At 38.3% G+C, this 17,117-nt stretch overlaps 1 protein-coding gene across 1 annotated transcript in view; it reads right to left on the bottom strand.

Annotated features, from left to right (window-relative positions):
* Window positions 1-437: 437 nt before the first annotated feature.
* Window positions 438-17,117, bottom strand: part of LOC134803553 (dentin sialophosphoprotein-like) — a 31,994-nt gene continuing 15,314 nt past the window's right edge. Inside the window, exons 7-12 of the mRNA XM_063776351.1 lie at window positions 16,754-16,924; window positions 12,935-15,280; window positions 8,866-9,014; window positions 7,410-7,523; window positions 3,620-3,739; window positions 438-2,674 (exon numbers count right to left, since the gene is read on the bottom strand). Coding sequence (XP_063632421.1) covers window positions 2,508-2,674; window positions 3,620-3,739; window positions 7,410-7,523; window positions 8,866-9,014; window positions 12,935-15,280; window positions 16,754-16,924 — 3,067 coding nt within the window. The 3' untranslated portion in view covers window positions 438-2,507. The remainder of the gene's footprint in view (window positions 2,675-3,619; window positions 3,740-7,409; window positions 7,524-8,865; window positions 9,015-12,934; window positions 15,281-16,753; window positions 16,925-17,117) is intronic.

Below are 17,117 nucleotides of genomic sequence, written 5' to 3'. Positions count from 1 at the left end.
GGCAAAAAAGAGTAGAAATTAAAAAGTGGCGTCCCGTTTTCTTATATAAATTGATTTTAAAGGGACGACACTACAGTGTTGCCACTTTTTAATTTCTACTCTTTTTGCCAGGCTGTATATTCGGTCGTTCGTTGGTCCACGTAGCAAATGTATTAACTTTAACTCCCATGTAAATTGGGCCCAACTTTAGGGTACAGACGTAGTGCATAATCGTTTACCATCGTATTTTTCGAAACGTTCGTAGTCATGCTACTTCAGTCAACCTCAGTACTTTTTGTACCAACACTGACTGAAATAACAAGACACGTTTCCGTGAAAATACGATGGAAAATAATTATGCACTACATTTGTACCCATATGATAGGTACATATATGTATCTTGCCATTTATTCCAGGCATTTGCGGATATTCAAACAATTGGAAACAAAAACAAATAATAGATTTTCCTGTTTAATAGTACAAAAAGTTTAACAACTTAATTAAGATTTATTACACTTTATAACAGTCTAATACACCGCATGCCTCCTGCATAATTAATTTCAATGTTCGTCTCTTTCACAACTGACGAGAAAAAAAAAAGAAAATCTGCTCTCCGGCCGGAAAGCGTCAACTTTCGGCCCGCTGCGCTAAACGAAGTTGCCGCTTTCCCGCTTCGTCGAACAATAAAATAGCATACGCAACTCGGCCAGTAAAGAAGAAAGCCTCAGGTCACGTCATGTATGTCGACCACGGCTTCGCCTCGGCCAACAGTTACATGTGATTTGAGACATTTCTTACCTTACTACCCCAGGTAATAGGTATACTATTTCGAAACACGTAAAGTACCTAACTCAATTGAAAATAGGCAGTAAGTATTATGATTATGAAGTTTGTGGCGCTGCCACACTTCACACTTGAACTGACTGGATTACTTTGATAATCTATGTGTCTATAGTCTGTAACTTTAGGTATTTAAATAAAAGACAAACAATTTGTACATTTTCGGGTAGTTAACATTTATTGGTTAACCAACCAAATACTAACTGGATCTGTCGCCGAACGACCTGACTTTAACCTACATTATTTGATCGTGTAATGTTTTCATCAACGGGCCTGAAGGAGCCATTTGAGGGTAGATTTTGTTTACTTTTATTTAAATACCTAAAGATACAGAGTATCTTAGACGTTTAAAATAAATGAAGCCTGTACATCTTGCTTTAACAATAATACAATAGTAAATCATAAACATAATAAAATATCTATGATTTGACGTTGAATGTATGTTTACATAAATATTTACAAGTTAAATCAAAGTTTCTGAACGTTCTCTCATGGTGTTCTTTGTTCTTTTTTATTTATTTACCAATAAGAAAATTCAGACATTCTCTGTTAGTAACTGGTTATCTATATATATATAACGTTATCTATGAACCGTTACAATAAACTGAGAGACGAGACAAAATACCGATAGATCACTTTTTGAAAACAGCTTAAAATAAAATACTAGTAATTATTGAATATACAAAAAAAAGTAAAAACTCAAACGAAAAATTAGACCTTAACTTATTGGTCATAGGTCTTAATTGCAATGTTTCTTGATGTGAAGTCAAGTTATAAAATTACAACTATGTAAAATTGTATCAGTCTGACAAAATGTGCTTAAGCCTATTTAAAAAAAATAAGTAACCCCAAATATGATGTACTAGTAATTCGACGATTTCACGTCATACCTAAAATCACTTTTACCAAAAACTTCACTACGAGTCTTTTCAGTAGGTACAGTCGACGTCAAAGATATGTTTACACGTTTCGCCTTATTACAAAGTGTAAACATATCTTTAACGTCGTACCCCACCTCGAACGCACCAGGAGCGTGACATGAGCATTGAACACACGATTTTTTACAGTATTCTATTTATTAGCGCCACTTGCACCAGTACGATTTAACCGGTTAACCCCGGGTTAGTGGGATAGTGCAAGTGGCGCTTACAGTATGTATATACAATTACAATATTACAAGTAACAACTAAATTTTATTTTTTAGACTTTCGTTTTTGTTGGCACTTACGTACGAGCGTTGTTACGACACAAGTAGAAAATTTGTAACCGAGCGGTGACTACCTTTTCGCACGTGTATTGTACAACGTTTTACAGTACATATGGCACTTTGATTTCTTGATATATACTTGTTTTAGCCTTAACGCCTTAGGGCAGTAAAGTAGTACCATATGTACAGTAAAGATATATTTTGATATGTAACTTAACGTAACTCAAAATATTAAAGCAATAACATTATTATGAACGAAACCTTCAAAGTATGGTCAGAAATGTGAAAATCATTCTGTATATTTGAGCATTTTTGTGATGTGGGATAAGGACCCACCCAAAAAAAACACATAGTCGATCCCCTCCTCCCTTAAATCGTCTTACGTAATAGACGAATGGCGCCTAGATAACTTAAATATACCAATACGTACAACATGAAGATGAAACTGTATTATGTACAACATAAATCTATTTAATTCTTCTTATAAGTGATGAATCCGTCTCTTCTTAGGCGTGGGCGTTGCGCTTACGTTGGAGGAGCGCGGGCGCAGGCGCGGCGCGCTGGCGGGGTTAGGGGGGGAGGGCGCGGGGCGGCGGCGCGGCGGGGTAGGGGCGAGGGGGGGAGGGGGCGAGGGCGGCGGCGTGGCCGCTGTAACAAATATTATGTTACAAATTACCGGTAGTAAAGAAGAAGAAATCTCATGTAAGTCATGTAACTCGTCGAAAATATGAAACAAGACAGGTCGATTTGTTACGAACAAAAGCAATACTTTATCGATCTTACAGATTTGATTGCTTACAGACAGTCAAAAGAGGGCGAGAACAATATATTTAAAAGTAATGTCTCATGTGACAATCATTCTGATTTACTCCCTGAGATGTGTACACAGATGTAGTGCATAATTATTTTCCATCTTATTTTCACGGATACATAAGAACGTGTGCTGCTATTTCAGTCAGTCTCGGAACAAAAAGTACTGAGGTTGACTGAAGTAGCATGACAAATACGAACGTTTCCGAGAAAATACGATGGAAAGCAATTATGCACTACATCTGTGCTGTTTTTCGGTTAAACTGATTGTGAGCCGGAATTTGCCAACTTGTTTTAGCGACTACGAGCTTCAATAGCTATACGAACTGGTATTTTTATTTCCTGAAAATTATATCGCTATATATGCAAAGAAAATATTTGCGCCAAAAAGGCAGCCGCCACTCTTGTGACGGCGTAATAGGAGTGCAGTTACGGAACGTCAAATGTGCAGTGCAACTTTTCGCAGTTGTTACAAATCATTACAAACATAGCACTAGTTTATGGCTGTGACGTCACTCACGAGAAAAAAATGGCGGCGGATGGTGGGAAAAAAATTAAAGAGTAAATTTGCGTATTTTTAGTCCTATCCAAAAGCAGGCATGCAGATGTAGTGCATAATTGTTTTCCATCGTATTTTCTCGGAAACGTTCGTATTCGTCATGCTACTTCAGTCAACGTCAGTACTTTTTGTACCGAGACCGACTGAAATAGCAAGACACATTCGTACGTTTCACTAAAAATACGATGAAAAATAATTATGCACTACTAACATGGTTGACTAACCTTTTTTATCGGAATCCGAGTCAAAGTCGGACACGGGCCGAAACCGTATCCGTCCGACGGTGGACGCGCTGACCACGCGCTGGGTCTTGAATATTGAGTTCCGCCGTGGCTTTATCTTACCTGGCGAATTAAAACCATCAGTGAATCTTTAAGCTCTCTATGCACTTCTAAATGTCAAAAATATCTACAGATGTAGTGCATAATTGTTTTCCATCGTATTTGTACGATGTACGTATTTGTACGTACTTCAGTCAACCTCAGTACTTTTTGTTACCGAGACTGACTGAAATAGCAAGACACGTTCGTACGTTTCCGTGAAAATACGATGTAAAATAATTATGCGCTACATTTGTACTCCGTCTCAGCTAAATTTACAGTGATAAGTGTGTTTATGCCACTATAGCTGAGACCATAGATAATTGACTACTTACAGTAACTTACCCCTCTGTCAAAAACCTTGCACAATGTGCAAAAAAACGTAAAAAGGCATATCTATGTGTGCGTCAAAATGAGAATGTTTTAATTTTGATTTAAATGTGTGTGTGTGTGTTGCAACACAGATCATTTTCGCATGTATGAGTGATCTTTTTCATGCGCTACTTCTCCAACTCTACTCTACTTCTAAGACTCATTTGATATCTAGGGTAAATCGCCAGTAACTGGCCGCCTTAAACTAAAAATGAATTCAATACAATAATGCGTTTAGGATGCTGTTGAGACTGCTGCTTGACAGAGTGCGCGGGAGTGCCAACAGTATTCTAAACATGATAGCAAATAAGCTAGACTGTCCTCTGTTACGGGCGATGGGTCAGGGGACAAAGTCACTTTTGTTTATAAATTATTAAATATTTTATTAAGTATTAAGTTACTGTTGTTACTAACATAAATTATTAAATTATAAGCAATAACTAACAAATGTATGGACCATATGTTGTCTTTAATAAATATATTTTTTATTCACCTATAAACAGAATTCATTTTCAGAAGGTTTCAATAACTGGCCGCCTTATACTACAATGAATTATATTTATAGGTGAATAGAATACATTTTAATTTAGGGCAGCCAGTTACTAGAGGTGGCCAGTTACTGGCGAATCACCCTATTTCGTACAAGTAAGATGCGAGCACGACGGAGCCACAGAGTTATTGACTTTCTCTTCAGGCTTCAAATGTTCGTACGATTTCCTTTGGCCTGGCGTGAAAAAGTTATATAAATGAATATAATTATTATTATTATAACTAACTACTCTTTATTTTATGAAACCTGGGTTTTAATATATTTCTAACTAATTTTCCGCCGCTATTTCTCGTAAGAAAACACTTTTATTTGGTTACCAAATAAAAGTGTTTTCTTACGAGAAATAGCGGTTGCCAGAACGGGATTTACATGTCCCATTTAGGAGCTCTTTACAGAATAGACGGAGATAGCTACGGCTATAGGTTTGCAATTTATAGAGCAACGAAATCCTTCTAGTTAGTGTGCCATACTATCATTATTGATTAATTCGGGCGCCTGGCAGCTGTTCAACGGTGGGTGTGAGAGGTGTCAAATAAATTGAAGGTGTACAATTTATGGAGCTCTGAGTTTGGTGTGATATAATAGGTAATTATGTATTTAATTCGAATATAACATTGCCAGGCGTTTTAATTGCGGGCAAAGTAGTGCCAGGTGACGTCGAAGATGCGTGAAAAAGTGCCAAGTCATCTCATTTACTGGGTCAAATTTTATCGTGTTTCGTTACACAAATTGTTGTCGGTCCCCTCTATAAATTGCACACCTTCAATTGTTTTTACAACCCCTTTGTTGCCCAACCACTGTCACACCCACCGCTGAACGGGTGCGTCCCACGAGATATAACCACATAATATATAATTTCATATTAATAACATTCACAAGATATAATGAACGTTTGCTATAACATCAAAATCAATATTTTTATTAGGAATAACGGTCAATTAACATAATTCTCTTTGTATAATGATTTTTTATATAACACTCAAATACTCTAAATTCAGTTTATATAACATACATAACGTTTATCGATCATAGTATATACTATCTTTTAGTATAATGATTATGGAATATAATAGCGTATGATATACTAAATAGGTTATAACTCCTACCCCTATACAAAACAAGCTGTTGCCAGAAAAGTAGGTTAGGTTAGGTTAGAACTGCGACCCCTACAGAAAACAAACTGCTGCCAGAAAAATAGGTTAGGTTAGGTTAGAGCTGCGACCTCTACAGAAACCAAACTGCTGCCAGAAAAGTAGGTTAGGTTAGGTTAGAACTGCGACCCCTACAGAAAACAAACTGCTGCCAGAAAAATAGGTTAGGTTAGAACTGCGACCCCTACAGAAAACAAACTGCTGCCAGAAAAGTAGGTTAGGTTAGGTTAGAACTGCGACCCCTACAGAAAACAAACTGCTGCCAGAAAAGTAGGTTAGGTTAGGTTAGAACTGCGACCCCTACAGAGAACAAACTGCTGCCAGAAAAGTAGGTTAGGTTAGGTTAGAACTGCGACCCCTACAGAAAACAAACTGCTACCAGAAAAGTAGGTTAGGTTAGGTTAGAACTGCGACCTCTACAGAAACCAAACTGCTGCCAGAAAAGTGGGTTAGGTTAGGTTAGAACTGCGACCCCTACAGAAAACAAACTGCTGCCAGAAAAATAGGTTAGGTTAGAACTGCGACCCCTACAGAAAACAAATTGCTGCCAGAAAAGTAGGTTAGGTTAGGTTAGAACTGCGACCCCTACAGAAAACAAACTGCTGCCAGAAAAGTAGGTTAGGTTAGAACTGCGACCTCTACAGAAAACAAACTGCTGCCAGAAAAGTAGGTTAGGTTAGGTTAGAGCTGCGACCCCAACAGAAAACAAACTGCTGCCAGAAAAGTAGGTTAGGTTATACAATATGAGCATTATGCATTTTGGTGTTAGATGTATTGAGTAATATACATTATAAATCTGAGATATTATGAACGTTATACATAATGATCGTTATATACAATGATATTATACTTAAATAACGTTATACTTAACAAAATTGGATATTTTGATGTTATATATAACGTTCGTTATACACCTTGAACGGTATACAAAACAAACTTATACAATATGAGCGTTATAATATGAATATTATAGCATAAGTTCTTATGTCTTATATTACTTACCCCCTCTGAACAGCTGCCAGGCGTCCGGATTAATTAATAATGATAGTATGGCACACTAACTAGACTTAGAGGGATTTCGTTGCTCTATAAATTGCAAACCTATTTCCGAAGCTAGCTCTTAGACCAGAACGGGACTTAAAGAAATAAATCAGAGCTCAGAATGAATACTGATCGGGGGCAAATTGATACGGCCGAAGGGAGGAGGGGTATACGTTGTATGTAATATTTAATCTCTAGGGGTGCAGTTGCGCCCCCCGCTCCCCCCTGGCGACGCCAGTGTCCAAGGGGGCGGGACTAGACGTGACGCTTGCGGCGTAGGGTGCTGGCCCAGCGACGGCAGGATACCGAGCGAGTGCTATCACAGAATAAATAATAGTACTAGATACAGAAGGTTCACTCTCTAACAAAACGCGTCTATTAAGAGAGACATGACCGCAAGGCGGCGCAAGCGCGAGCAGGCGTCCGTTCCGTAGCTGTGCGCGGCAACTACTACTGCTAGACACCAAAATTGGTGTGGGCCGCATGTACTTGTAGCGACGCGACGAAATCGCGGTGTGAGCTACGCCTGGTGCTATGAAATGCGACATTTAAGGCGCCCTATATCAAAGAATACACTTACCGACGGCGGCGGCGGCGCGTAGCCGCGACACTTGAGATGGAGGCAGGGCTAGCTGGCCTAGCGAAGGCAGGATGTACCGCAGGTACCGGTTCCGGAGCGAATGCCACGACCGAGCTGGGAAATCATATCAATACATCAAGTTTTGTCACACATCGAATTTGGATATTTGTTATTGTTTGTAGTATAAACATTCTGTTTTTATTTAGGGTCATTCGTCAATAACTGGCCACTGTTTAGTCACTTTTAGTTTAGGGTGGACAATTATTAGCCGGTGGTCACGCCCTAGAACCTAAATGGTCGCGTACTGTGCGATTTAAGAGGAATTTCCTCCCGCGGACTCTCCGGCTGTGGAATGAGCTCCCTTCCGAGGTTTTCCCGAGGGTCTACAGTATGGGGTTCTTCAAAAAAGGAGTGTACAGGTTTTTAAAAGGTCGGCAACGCGCATGTAACGCCTTCGGAGTTGCAGGCGTCCATAGGCTACGGTGACTGCTTACCATCAGGCGGGCCGTATGCTTGTTTGCCACGATAAAAAAATTGACGATTTACGCTACATATCTATTTGAACATTTATTAATGTTACTAGCGACCCGCCTCGCACGAGTTAACAAATTATCCACCTAAACCTTCCTCAAGAATCACTCTATTGATAGGTGAAAACCGCATGAAAATCCGTTCAGCAGTTTTAGAGTTAACGCGAACAAACATACAAACAGACAGACGCGGCGGGGGACTTTGTTTTATAAGCTGTCCACATTACAAAACCACGGTCAAGAATACTATAATATTTCAATTGTTTGCAAGTCACTCTCCAACTCTTTGTAGGTACTTAGGTATTAGGTACCTTACTCCAAAATGTCATTCGTGAACAGTCGGAGGTTCCAACCACCACTGCTTCAGTTCAATTAGTGGTTCACTAGGTACTACAGTAGTTGTACGCTAGCGGCATCTATCGGTCAACTGCGGCGTTACTCTCTCAATATACATCTGGGACGTACAACGGAACACATAGTATAGTGACCGTGCGCGTTGGAGGGTCTGCCATCTTGTGGCCTGAATCGGAAACATATGTGGGCATTTATTTGTGTGCTGACACAGATATTTGTTCCTGAATCATGGTTGTTTTCTATGTATTTACGTATTTATATATTATATATATCGTTGTCTGAGTACCCACAACACCTTCCTTGCCTTCTTGAGCTGACTGTGGGACTTAGTCAATCTGTGTAAGAATGTCCTATAATATTTATTTATTTATTATTTTATGTGCACATGTACATTGCCAAAGCAAGTGCTACCATCTACTGTTCTCGTCGGTACGTTTCCTTGTGCATAGTAGGTACTGCCATCTTGTGGGCTACATCGGAAACATAAACGACACATTTACGCCTCGCGCCAAAAATCTGACGGCTCCTATGCCTATAGTTCATGCACGAGGCCTATAGTGGTCACTACTTACTCTGCGACGTGAGACGTGTATATTCGCTCTGCAGCTCCCGCCATATGGCGTTGCCGTTGACCATACGCATCCTGTTGCCGAGCGATATCCACGCCACGATCGCGTGGTCTTCTGCTGACGTGTATTCACGCCCATTCGCCACGCTAGACCTGAAGATAATAACGATGTACTTAGAAGCCACGCTCAAAAATTATCAAATTCTAGATTTAGCGTTTAGCCTATTCTGACCTTCGAGCAACACCGGCTTCCGACACGTCGGAAGGGAGGGGCCCAAGCGATATCTTACCGTACAAATCTTTCTGTCATTTTTTGCGGGGGGAAAGGTGCACACAGTCGCACTTCTCACACACTTACATACAAAATCCAATCTGTAATGACGACACAAATACATAGAAAATGAAACACGTCAAAGACGAATCTTGCAAACCTCGATCTCTTTTTGTGTACGGACGAGTCACAAGTGTCACAACACGCACACTAACACATTTTCGTCGAAGAATTTTATTGTATTCTGAGAGATGAGAAGTCGGATTTGCTCGACCGATCCGCAATTTGTACTGAGCGAGCAAAATAGATAAATCCAACAATTAAATGAGACTAAAATATAATAATTGTGTTTAAATGTAATTAAACGTATGATATGTAAAAAAATATTACATGTGAAATGTAACAACTTCTTTTTGTAAATTTGATGTCCCCGACCTCTTTTTAAGAGCCCATCAACGTGCACACTAGCGCCACTGCTAAATAATCGTGATTATTTAAATTTAACGACCGGTATTTAAAAAAGGAGGCCGCTACGTACTGTATTGTCTATTTAAGTACCTTTTGAATACATCAAACTAGTTTTTATGTTACTGTATTCGTCGATCTATGAACTCAAAACAAAAACGGCCGTTTTAACTTTGGACGCATAGATTGACGAATCCAGCAACATAAAAACAAGTTTGATGTATTCAAAAGGCACTTAAATACACAACACAGTACGTAGCGGCCTCCTTTTTAAAATACCTGTCGTTAAATTTAAATAATCACGATTATTTAGCAGTGGCGCTAGTGTGCACGTTGATGGGCTCTTAAAACAAAAAACCGAGCAATTAGGCATTTTTGTGCAGCAGTGTTCACGCGCGCGTCTGGACTCGGTCTAGTGAAAAATCCGAGCGCAACTAGTTTTATTACCCGCGCTAGATCAGTTGATCTTGTCCTAGGCAGAGGGGAAATAGTGCGATTGCCGCCTCCCTTCCGTATTGCTCGAAGATTCTGACAGAATGGTAAGGCTACGTTCACACGGCGTAATTTTTCCCGTATACCGTATACGAGATTTTATCGAATATCGTAGTGACAGCAAAATTTGTATGGCAACTCTGAAAATCGTTCACACGGCGTCTATACGAGAAAATCTCGTATTCGAGACATATTTTTTACCGTATACCGTAGGGTCTTGCCACCGGGAATGCGAGATTCTCGAAACGATTTTATCGAATGCGATACTCAGTGGCGCTTACGTTTACGTTGAGTCGTTCACACGGACAAACTGGTTTCTCGTATACGAGACGCGCGCGGGGGCAAGCAGCCGGCAGTTGTGTTTGAAACGTCGTTTGCAATCTCGTGTTGGTGTTAGTACGTGGCAAGGTGGTCTGCTCCAATCTTGATAAATTGTCAAAGCTGGCTATTGACATACGAAAATAATTAAAGAACACACGTTCATCATTACTGATGTCTTGAAAAAACGCTTTGAATCTTCTTTATCGGTGCCAACCTGATTTTAATAAAGGATGGACCCAATATCTTCTCGGGCTCCGATGCAGTCCTTAAATACCAATATAAAAGAATTGGAATACGGGGATCCATGTCGGCGTGCACTCAACGACTGGTGGTGTGGCGGCAGGTAAATTGCATCGAATAGACGCCGTGTGAGCGGCTGTCACGTATACGGGAATACCGCATACGAGAAAAAACCGAATGGATCTTGCGCCGTGTGAATAGACGTCCCGTATACGATAAAACCGTATGCGAGAAAATATCGAATCGAATAGTCGCCGTGTGAACGTAGCCTAAGGGGTCATCCATTAATTACATCACACGAATTTCTAGGTTTTTATTTTAAGATTATAGTATTCTTACTGGTATTTGTAAGAACACTTAAAAAAATTTTTTTCATTTCTCCGACATTTCTTCTCATGATCTTAAAAATATCAAATCTTCTAACAGCCTTTATGCAAACTACGTCTACATATCGTTAGTGCCATCTACCGGGGGATGTTATAACTAAAGATCGGGCTTACGACTAGGAGGTAGGAGGTCAATTCGAAAAGCACATTTTGATATGTAAATCACATCATTTATAGTCTGTCAAACAACTTTGTCAGTAGAAGAGAAGTAGGGAGTACTTCAAGGCGCTTAGAACGTGTTTTTACTAAGAAGTGAAGACTTTTTGAAATAACTCGAGAACGGCTGGACCAATATTTTTTATATACTTTTTTATCTTTCGGAGCGATCATTTTCGAAAATATTCTCTTTATAAAAAAATTTTTTGGAGACCCGTATCCGTTTTGAAAGGCCTATCCAACAATACCTCACACCAGTAGGTTTAAGCTAAAAAAAAAAGGTACTCTACGATGGTGGATGGTGTTATATTATGTAAACTCATATGTAAATGACTTAGTGCCACTTGCACCGTTCCACTAACCCGGGGTTAGCCGGTTAAACCAATCGCATGTTTTATAAATTTTATAATATTAACTTTATGAGATGAGTATAATACATTAAAAATAAAAACATGTAAATTTCAATTTAGTACAAATTAGATCTGTCTATGTATTGGAGACACCATTTTTGTATGGGCAGGCACAAACTTTTTACTGCTGCGTTACCATACAAAATGTAGCTTTATCTATTCTGATCAAGTTGCTAAATTTAATGTGTTAATTAAATCTAATCTATCTAATATTGCCCTTGGATTTAATAATGCCCTTGTAAACGAAAAAGTAGATATTATTATAGTCTGTCAAGCTCATTATTAAGACCAGTATCGTCATCGAACCAAAACCTCAAATTTCACAAATATTTCCGATCAACGAGCACGATTGTACATTGTGGGCGCCTTGACTTTGCTTAAGTTCATGCACAATCTTTTTTAATATATTGGTATTCAATGGTGACAGCAGAAATTTATCTTGAAATAGCAACGATTCAGAATGTAATCAAACAAGATGGCTGTCCTTTACGATCGACATTCCACAGATAAAACACAGATGACACGCGATTTTGGAATTATTCGAAGTGTTGCTGATCCAACATTTTTCAAATTTGCCGCCTTTTGCTACTGACAAGATTTGCTTGACCAAATATAAAACGATTATTCTTTGCTAGGGAGTCTAGGGACACGAAATCAGTGTTCTAATAGTTATTTGTTTTACAGAGGGCAAAGTTGTTGTATAACCGCTTGTGCTAATATTGATACCCGAGCAAGCGAAAGATTCCAAAATTGAATTCGAGCGTGGCGAGTGGTTCGAAAATGGGATCTTTAGCGTTGCGAGGATTTCAAAGCACGAGGGTTAAACAAAATTTGCCCCCGAGCGAAACAAAATTTTTCACCACACCAACCTGAAGCAAATATTAAATGTAAAATATCAAACAACATCAAACCAGATCAAATCCAAATTAATGTTATTAAATATTTATCATCCAAAATCATCATTTAAAAATCAATTCTACCAGCAAACATAAGAAAACAACTCAAATTTTGCATTTGATTACTATGCCTCACATGTGAATAAAATGCAACTTTGCTATCAGTTTTTGAAATGCAAAGTAAGCCTTTCCGAGCTTTTGCTTTTTTTTGGTGTGGTGAAAAAGTTAATCCATCCTTGTATGTTTACATTAGTTAACATAGTCAAGGAAAAAATGTTTAGTCTACAGCTTGGCAAAAAAAGAGTAAAAATTAAAAAGTGGCAACACTGTAGTGTCGTCCCGTTTTCTTATATTTGTTGGTTTGAAAGGGACGACACTACAGTGCTGCCACTTTTTAATTTCTACTCTTTTTTGCCAAGCTGTACACTCTACTTACTTCTTAAATTTAACAGGTTTGACAAACATGCTGCTAACGGCCGCCGCTTTTCTATTATTCTCCTTGCCCTTATTTTCAGTCTTTTTATCGTCACTACCTTTACTTCTCTCCTTTTCATCCCTGTCTCTATCTATTTTGACTTTTAACACTTTATTTTTTTCCTTATCTGTTTCATTGTCCGGTCTGTTTTTGTCATTTCCTTTATTTTTATCTTTTTGACTCCCTTTTTCAACTCCATCATCATTCGCTTTTTCAGCTTTATCCTTTACATTAATTTTATTTCTATTATCAGTATTATCCGGCTTTTGTTTAACGAATTTCCCTTTATGATTTCTTGGCATATTCATAGCTGATATTCTTTTCGCCAAAAGCTTACCTGATTTTATTTTCTCTCTATTTTTCTTTGGTGAAAACTTAGTTGTCTCAAATGCGTCGCTACTATTGCTTATTTCTGACTTATCTTGATCGTTATCCGTTTCTGGCTTCTTAGGACTTTCTTTAAGTTCTCTTCTTGATGGTCCTGGTTTATCTTTTCTATTTTTAGCTGTGTTTTCTATTATACTAGATTTTTCATCTTTTTTAGATCTCTTTGTCTTGTCATTCTCTTTAGAGTTATCTTCTGTAATCTTCATGGATGACCTAGTTGTTTTTTTAGTTTCAGTTGAACCTACGTCTTTTTCAGTATTTCTATCACTTTCTTTTTTTTCCTTTCTATCATTTGCTTTAATATCCTTTAAGTCTTTGTTAGGGTCTTTAGATCTAGTTCGGACATTTTTCACCTGATTTTCATCTGTATTACTATCACTAATTGGAATAGATTCACCATGCCTTTTATTAGTCTCCTTAGACTTTGTTCTAGAAGTCCTACGTTTTCGTTGCGCATTACTATCTGAATCACTAACAATTACAGACTTGTTGTGTTCTCTTAGCACTCTCTTTTCCGGACCTTGAGATCTCGTTCTCCTAGTGGATCGTCCAGCGCTTTCACTAGGACTATCACTTTTTTTGCTATCACTCTGTTCAGATTCATCACTAATAACCACTGATTCATCATCAGCAGTTTTGCTCTTTGCTCTAGTTCCGCTTCTAGATTTTCGTTGTTTTTGAACGACAACACTATCACTGTCATCACTAACCAGCACAGATTCGTTATTTTCCTTTGCTCCTTTAGACTTGCGTCTAGTTTTCCTTTGATTACCACCAGCATTACTACTATTATCATCACTAACTAGCACAGATTTTTTATCTTCCTTTGTTCCTTTAGACTTGCGTCTAGTTTTCCTTTCATTACCATCAGCATTACTACTATTATCATCACTAACTAGCACAGATTTTTTATCTTCCTTTGTTCCTTTAGACTTGCGTCTAGTTTTCCTTTGATTACCACCAGCATTACTACTATTATCATCACTAACTAGCACAGATTTTTTATCTTCCTTTGCTCCTTTAGACTTGCGTCTAGTTTTCCTTTCATTACCATCAGCATTACTACTATTATCATCACTAACTAGCACAGATTTTTTATCTTCCTTTGTTCCTTTAGACTTGCGTCTAGTTTTCCTTTGATTACCACCAGCATTACTACTATTATTATCACTAACTAGCACAGACTTTTTATCTTCCTTTGTTCCTTTAGACTTGCGTCTAGTTTTCCTTTCATTACCATCAGCATTACTACTATTATCATCACTAACTAGCACAGATTTTTTATCTTCCTTTGTTCCTTTAGACTTGCGTCTAGTTTTCCTTTCATTACCATCAGCATTACTACTATTATCATCACTAACTAGCACAGATTTTTTATCTTCCTTTGTTCCTTTAGACTTGCGTCTAGTTTTCCTTTCATTACCATCAGCATTACTACTATTATCATCACTAACTAGCACAGATTTTTTATCTTCCTTTGTTCCTTTAGACTTGCGTCTAGTTTTCCTTTCATTACCATCAGCATTACTACTATTATCATCACTAACTAGCACAGATTTTTTATCTTCCTTTGTTCCTTTAGACTTGCGTCTAGTTTTCCTTTCATTACCATCAGCATTACTACTATTATCATCACTAACTAGCATAGATTCATCATCGTCCGCTGTTCCTTTAGACTTACGTCTAGTTTTCCTTTGATTACCAGATTTACTACTTTCATCACTATCACTCTCTACAACTATAGAGTCAACATCATTAGTTTTTTTTCTCTCCGGGTTGAGCTTGGCACTGGCCCTTCTCTCGAGGTGTCTCCGGATGTGTTGCTTGGCCTCTGTGTCGCTGTCAGTGGTGTCTCGGGAACTGTTTCTAGCCGGTCTGTGTATCTGCGGCTTGACTTTCAACTCGCTGGACAAGGGTGATCTGGAGAGACACAAAGATACCTTAAATTAACGAAATTAAAATCACTTTGGCAAACATTTACAAATGTAATCAAATATAATTCATTTAAGTTTGTGGGAACTTTTAAAACTAGTGGCTCTGTGAGCTGTAGACCTCGCGAGCAGAGCTTTAAATTACATGGTGCTAAGAGCTTTAAATATAGTAAATTAAAAAAAAACAATACGAAAGTGTAAAAAAATAAAAAAAGTTATATCCCAGCATACAAATACTGGGGATCAAACCCAGACTCTCTGTGCAAACAAAAAAAGCGAACGTTTACAAACTGAGCCAAATAATTCTTAGATAAGCTGACGAAATTTAGCTACTCATTCTCAAGTTAAAATTAAATATCTCAATACCTCCGAAACCAGCGAAATAAGTTTTCTGAATTTTTGGCCATTTAATCTATAAACATATCTCAAAAAGAAAAAACTCTTATGATATCGATACGACTATTTGTTTAGGCGCGAGGTATCACGACTCCGCCATTTTTAAAAATATCCAAAAACTGGATTGACATAAAAAAATTATTTAATCATAGAATCTGGTCACAAAATTTCACGAGAATCGGTTGAGAATTGAGACCTGTAGAGGAGAACATCCGGACGGCAGCCGGACGGACATACGAAAGCAAAATGCCCGAGTCAAAACGTAGACCTTCGCTACGCTTCGGTCAATTAATAAAGGTAGTAAGATGATTTAATTGGACGACCGGTCTGGCCTAGTAGGTAGTGACCCTGCCTGTGAAGCCGATGGTCCTGGGTTCGAATCCAGGTAAGGGCATTTATTTGTGTGATGAACACAGATATTTGTTAATGAGTCGTGTTTTCTATGAATTTAAGTATTTATTATGTATATATTATATATATTGTTGTCTTAGTACCCACAACACAAGCCTTATTGAGCTTACTGTGGGACTTAGGGCCACTTGCACCATTCACTAATCCGGGGTTCGGCTAAACCTGGAGTTTCCATGGTTATCAGTACAATTTGACACTGGGTTAACAGTTTAACCGCTTGCCCGGGTTAGTGGCATGGTGCAAGTGGCACTTAGTCAATTTGTGTAACAATGTCCTATAATATTTATTATTCATTTATTACGAGCTTTTATTTAGTTTCACCTGTCCCGTTGTCTGTCTGTTGGTCTGTGTCGGTCTTGCAAGTTAAATTTGATCCACTTGCCGGTTTCTGATTGAGCTGAAATTTTGCATGCGTGTATAAATCGGATGACAATGCAATATTATGGTACCATCGAGTTGATCTGATGATGGAGACAGGAGGTGGCCATAGGAACTCTATGATGAAAAAACGCAACCTAATTGTGTTAGGGGTTTTTAGAATTGTCTCGATGACTATTAGTTGTCTATCGTAAGAAAAGTACAGTCAGCGAGAAAAGCTTGTACCAAAAATGAAATTTTTGCCAAAAACTTATTTATTTTTTATTGAAAGACTCACTGGGAGCTGCTGAACATCTCTCTGTTCCTGTTCCACAGCTGCCTCCTCTTCGGCGGGACGGGATTCCGCTTCTCTTTCTCACTCGGGACGGGATTCGCCTTCTCTTTCTCACTGTCGCTGGTTATACTGGCTGTGTTGCGCGCCTGTCGAGTGCTGTGCCTCATACGATACCTTATACACAAAAAAAAATAGAACAAGTCAACATTATATTTATTTAAACTAAACATTTGGTCTGTCAAGTAATTTTTGTTAGGATTAGAATATAAATATATTCAAGCTTTTGCGGAGATCTTTTGTTAAACGAGCTATAATAATGTATACGTACAGTCACCACACAGGTTTGTTATATATGACATTTAGGGTT

This window comes from Cydia splendana, chromosome 26 (assembly GCF_910591565.1).
Source record: "Cydia splendana chromosome 26, ilCydSple1.2, whole genome shotgun sequence".
In the NCBI taxonomy this organism is placed as follows: domain Eukaryota; kingdom Metazoa; phylum Arthropoda; class Insecta; order Lepidoptera; family Tortricidae; genus Cydia; species Cydia splendana.
The sequence above is the reverse complement of the archived record's forward strand: the minus strand, read 5'-3'. Positions and strand labels throughout refer to the sequence as shown.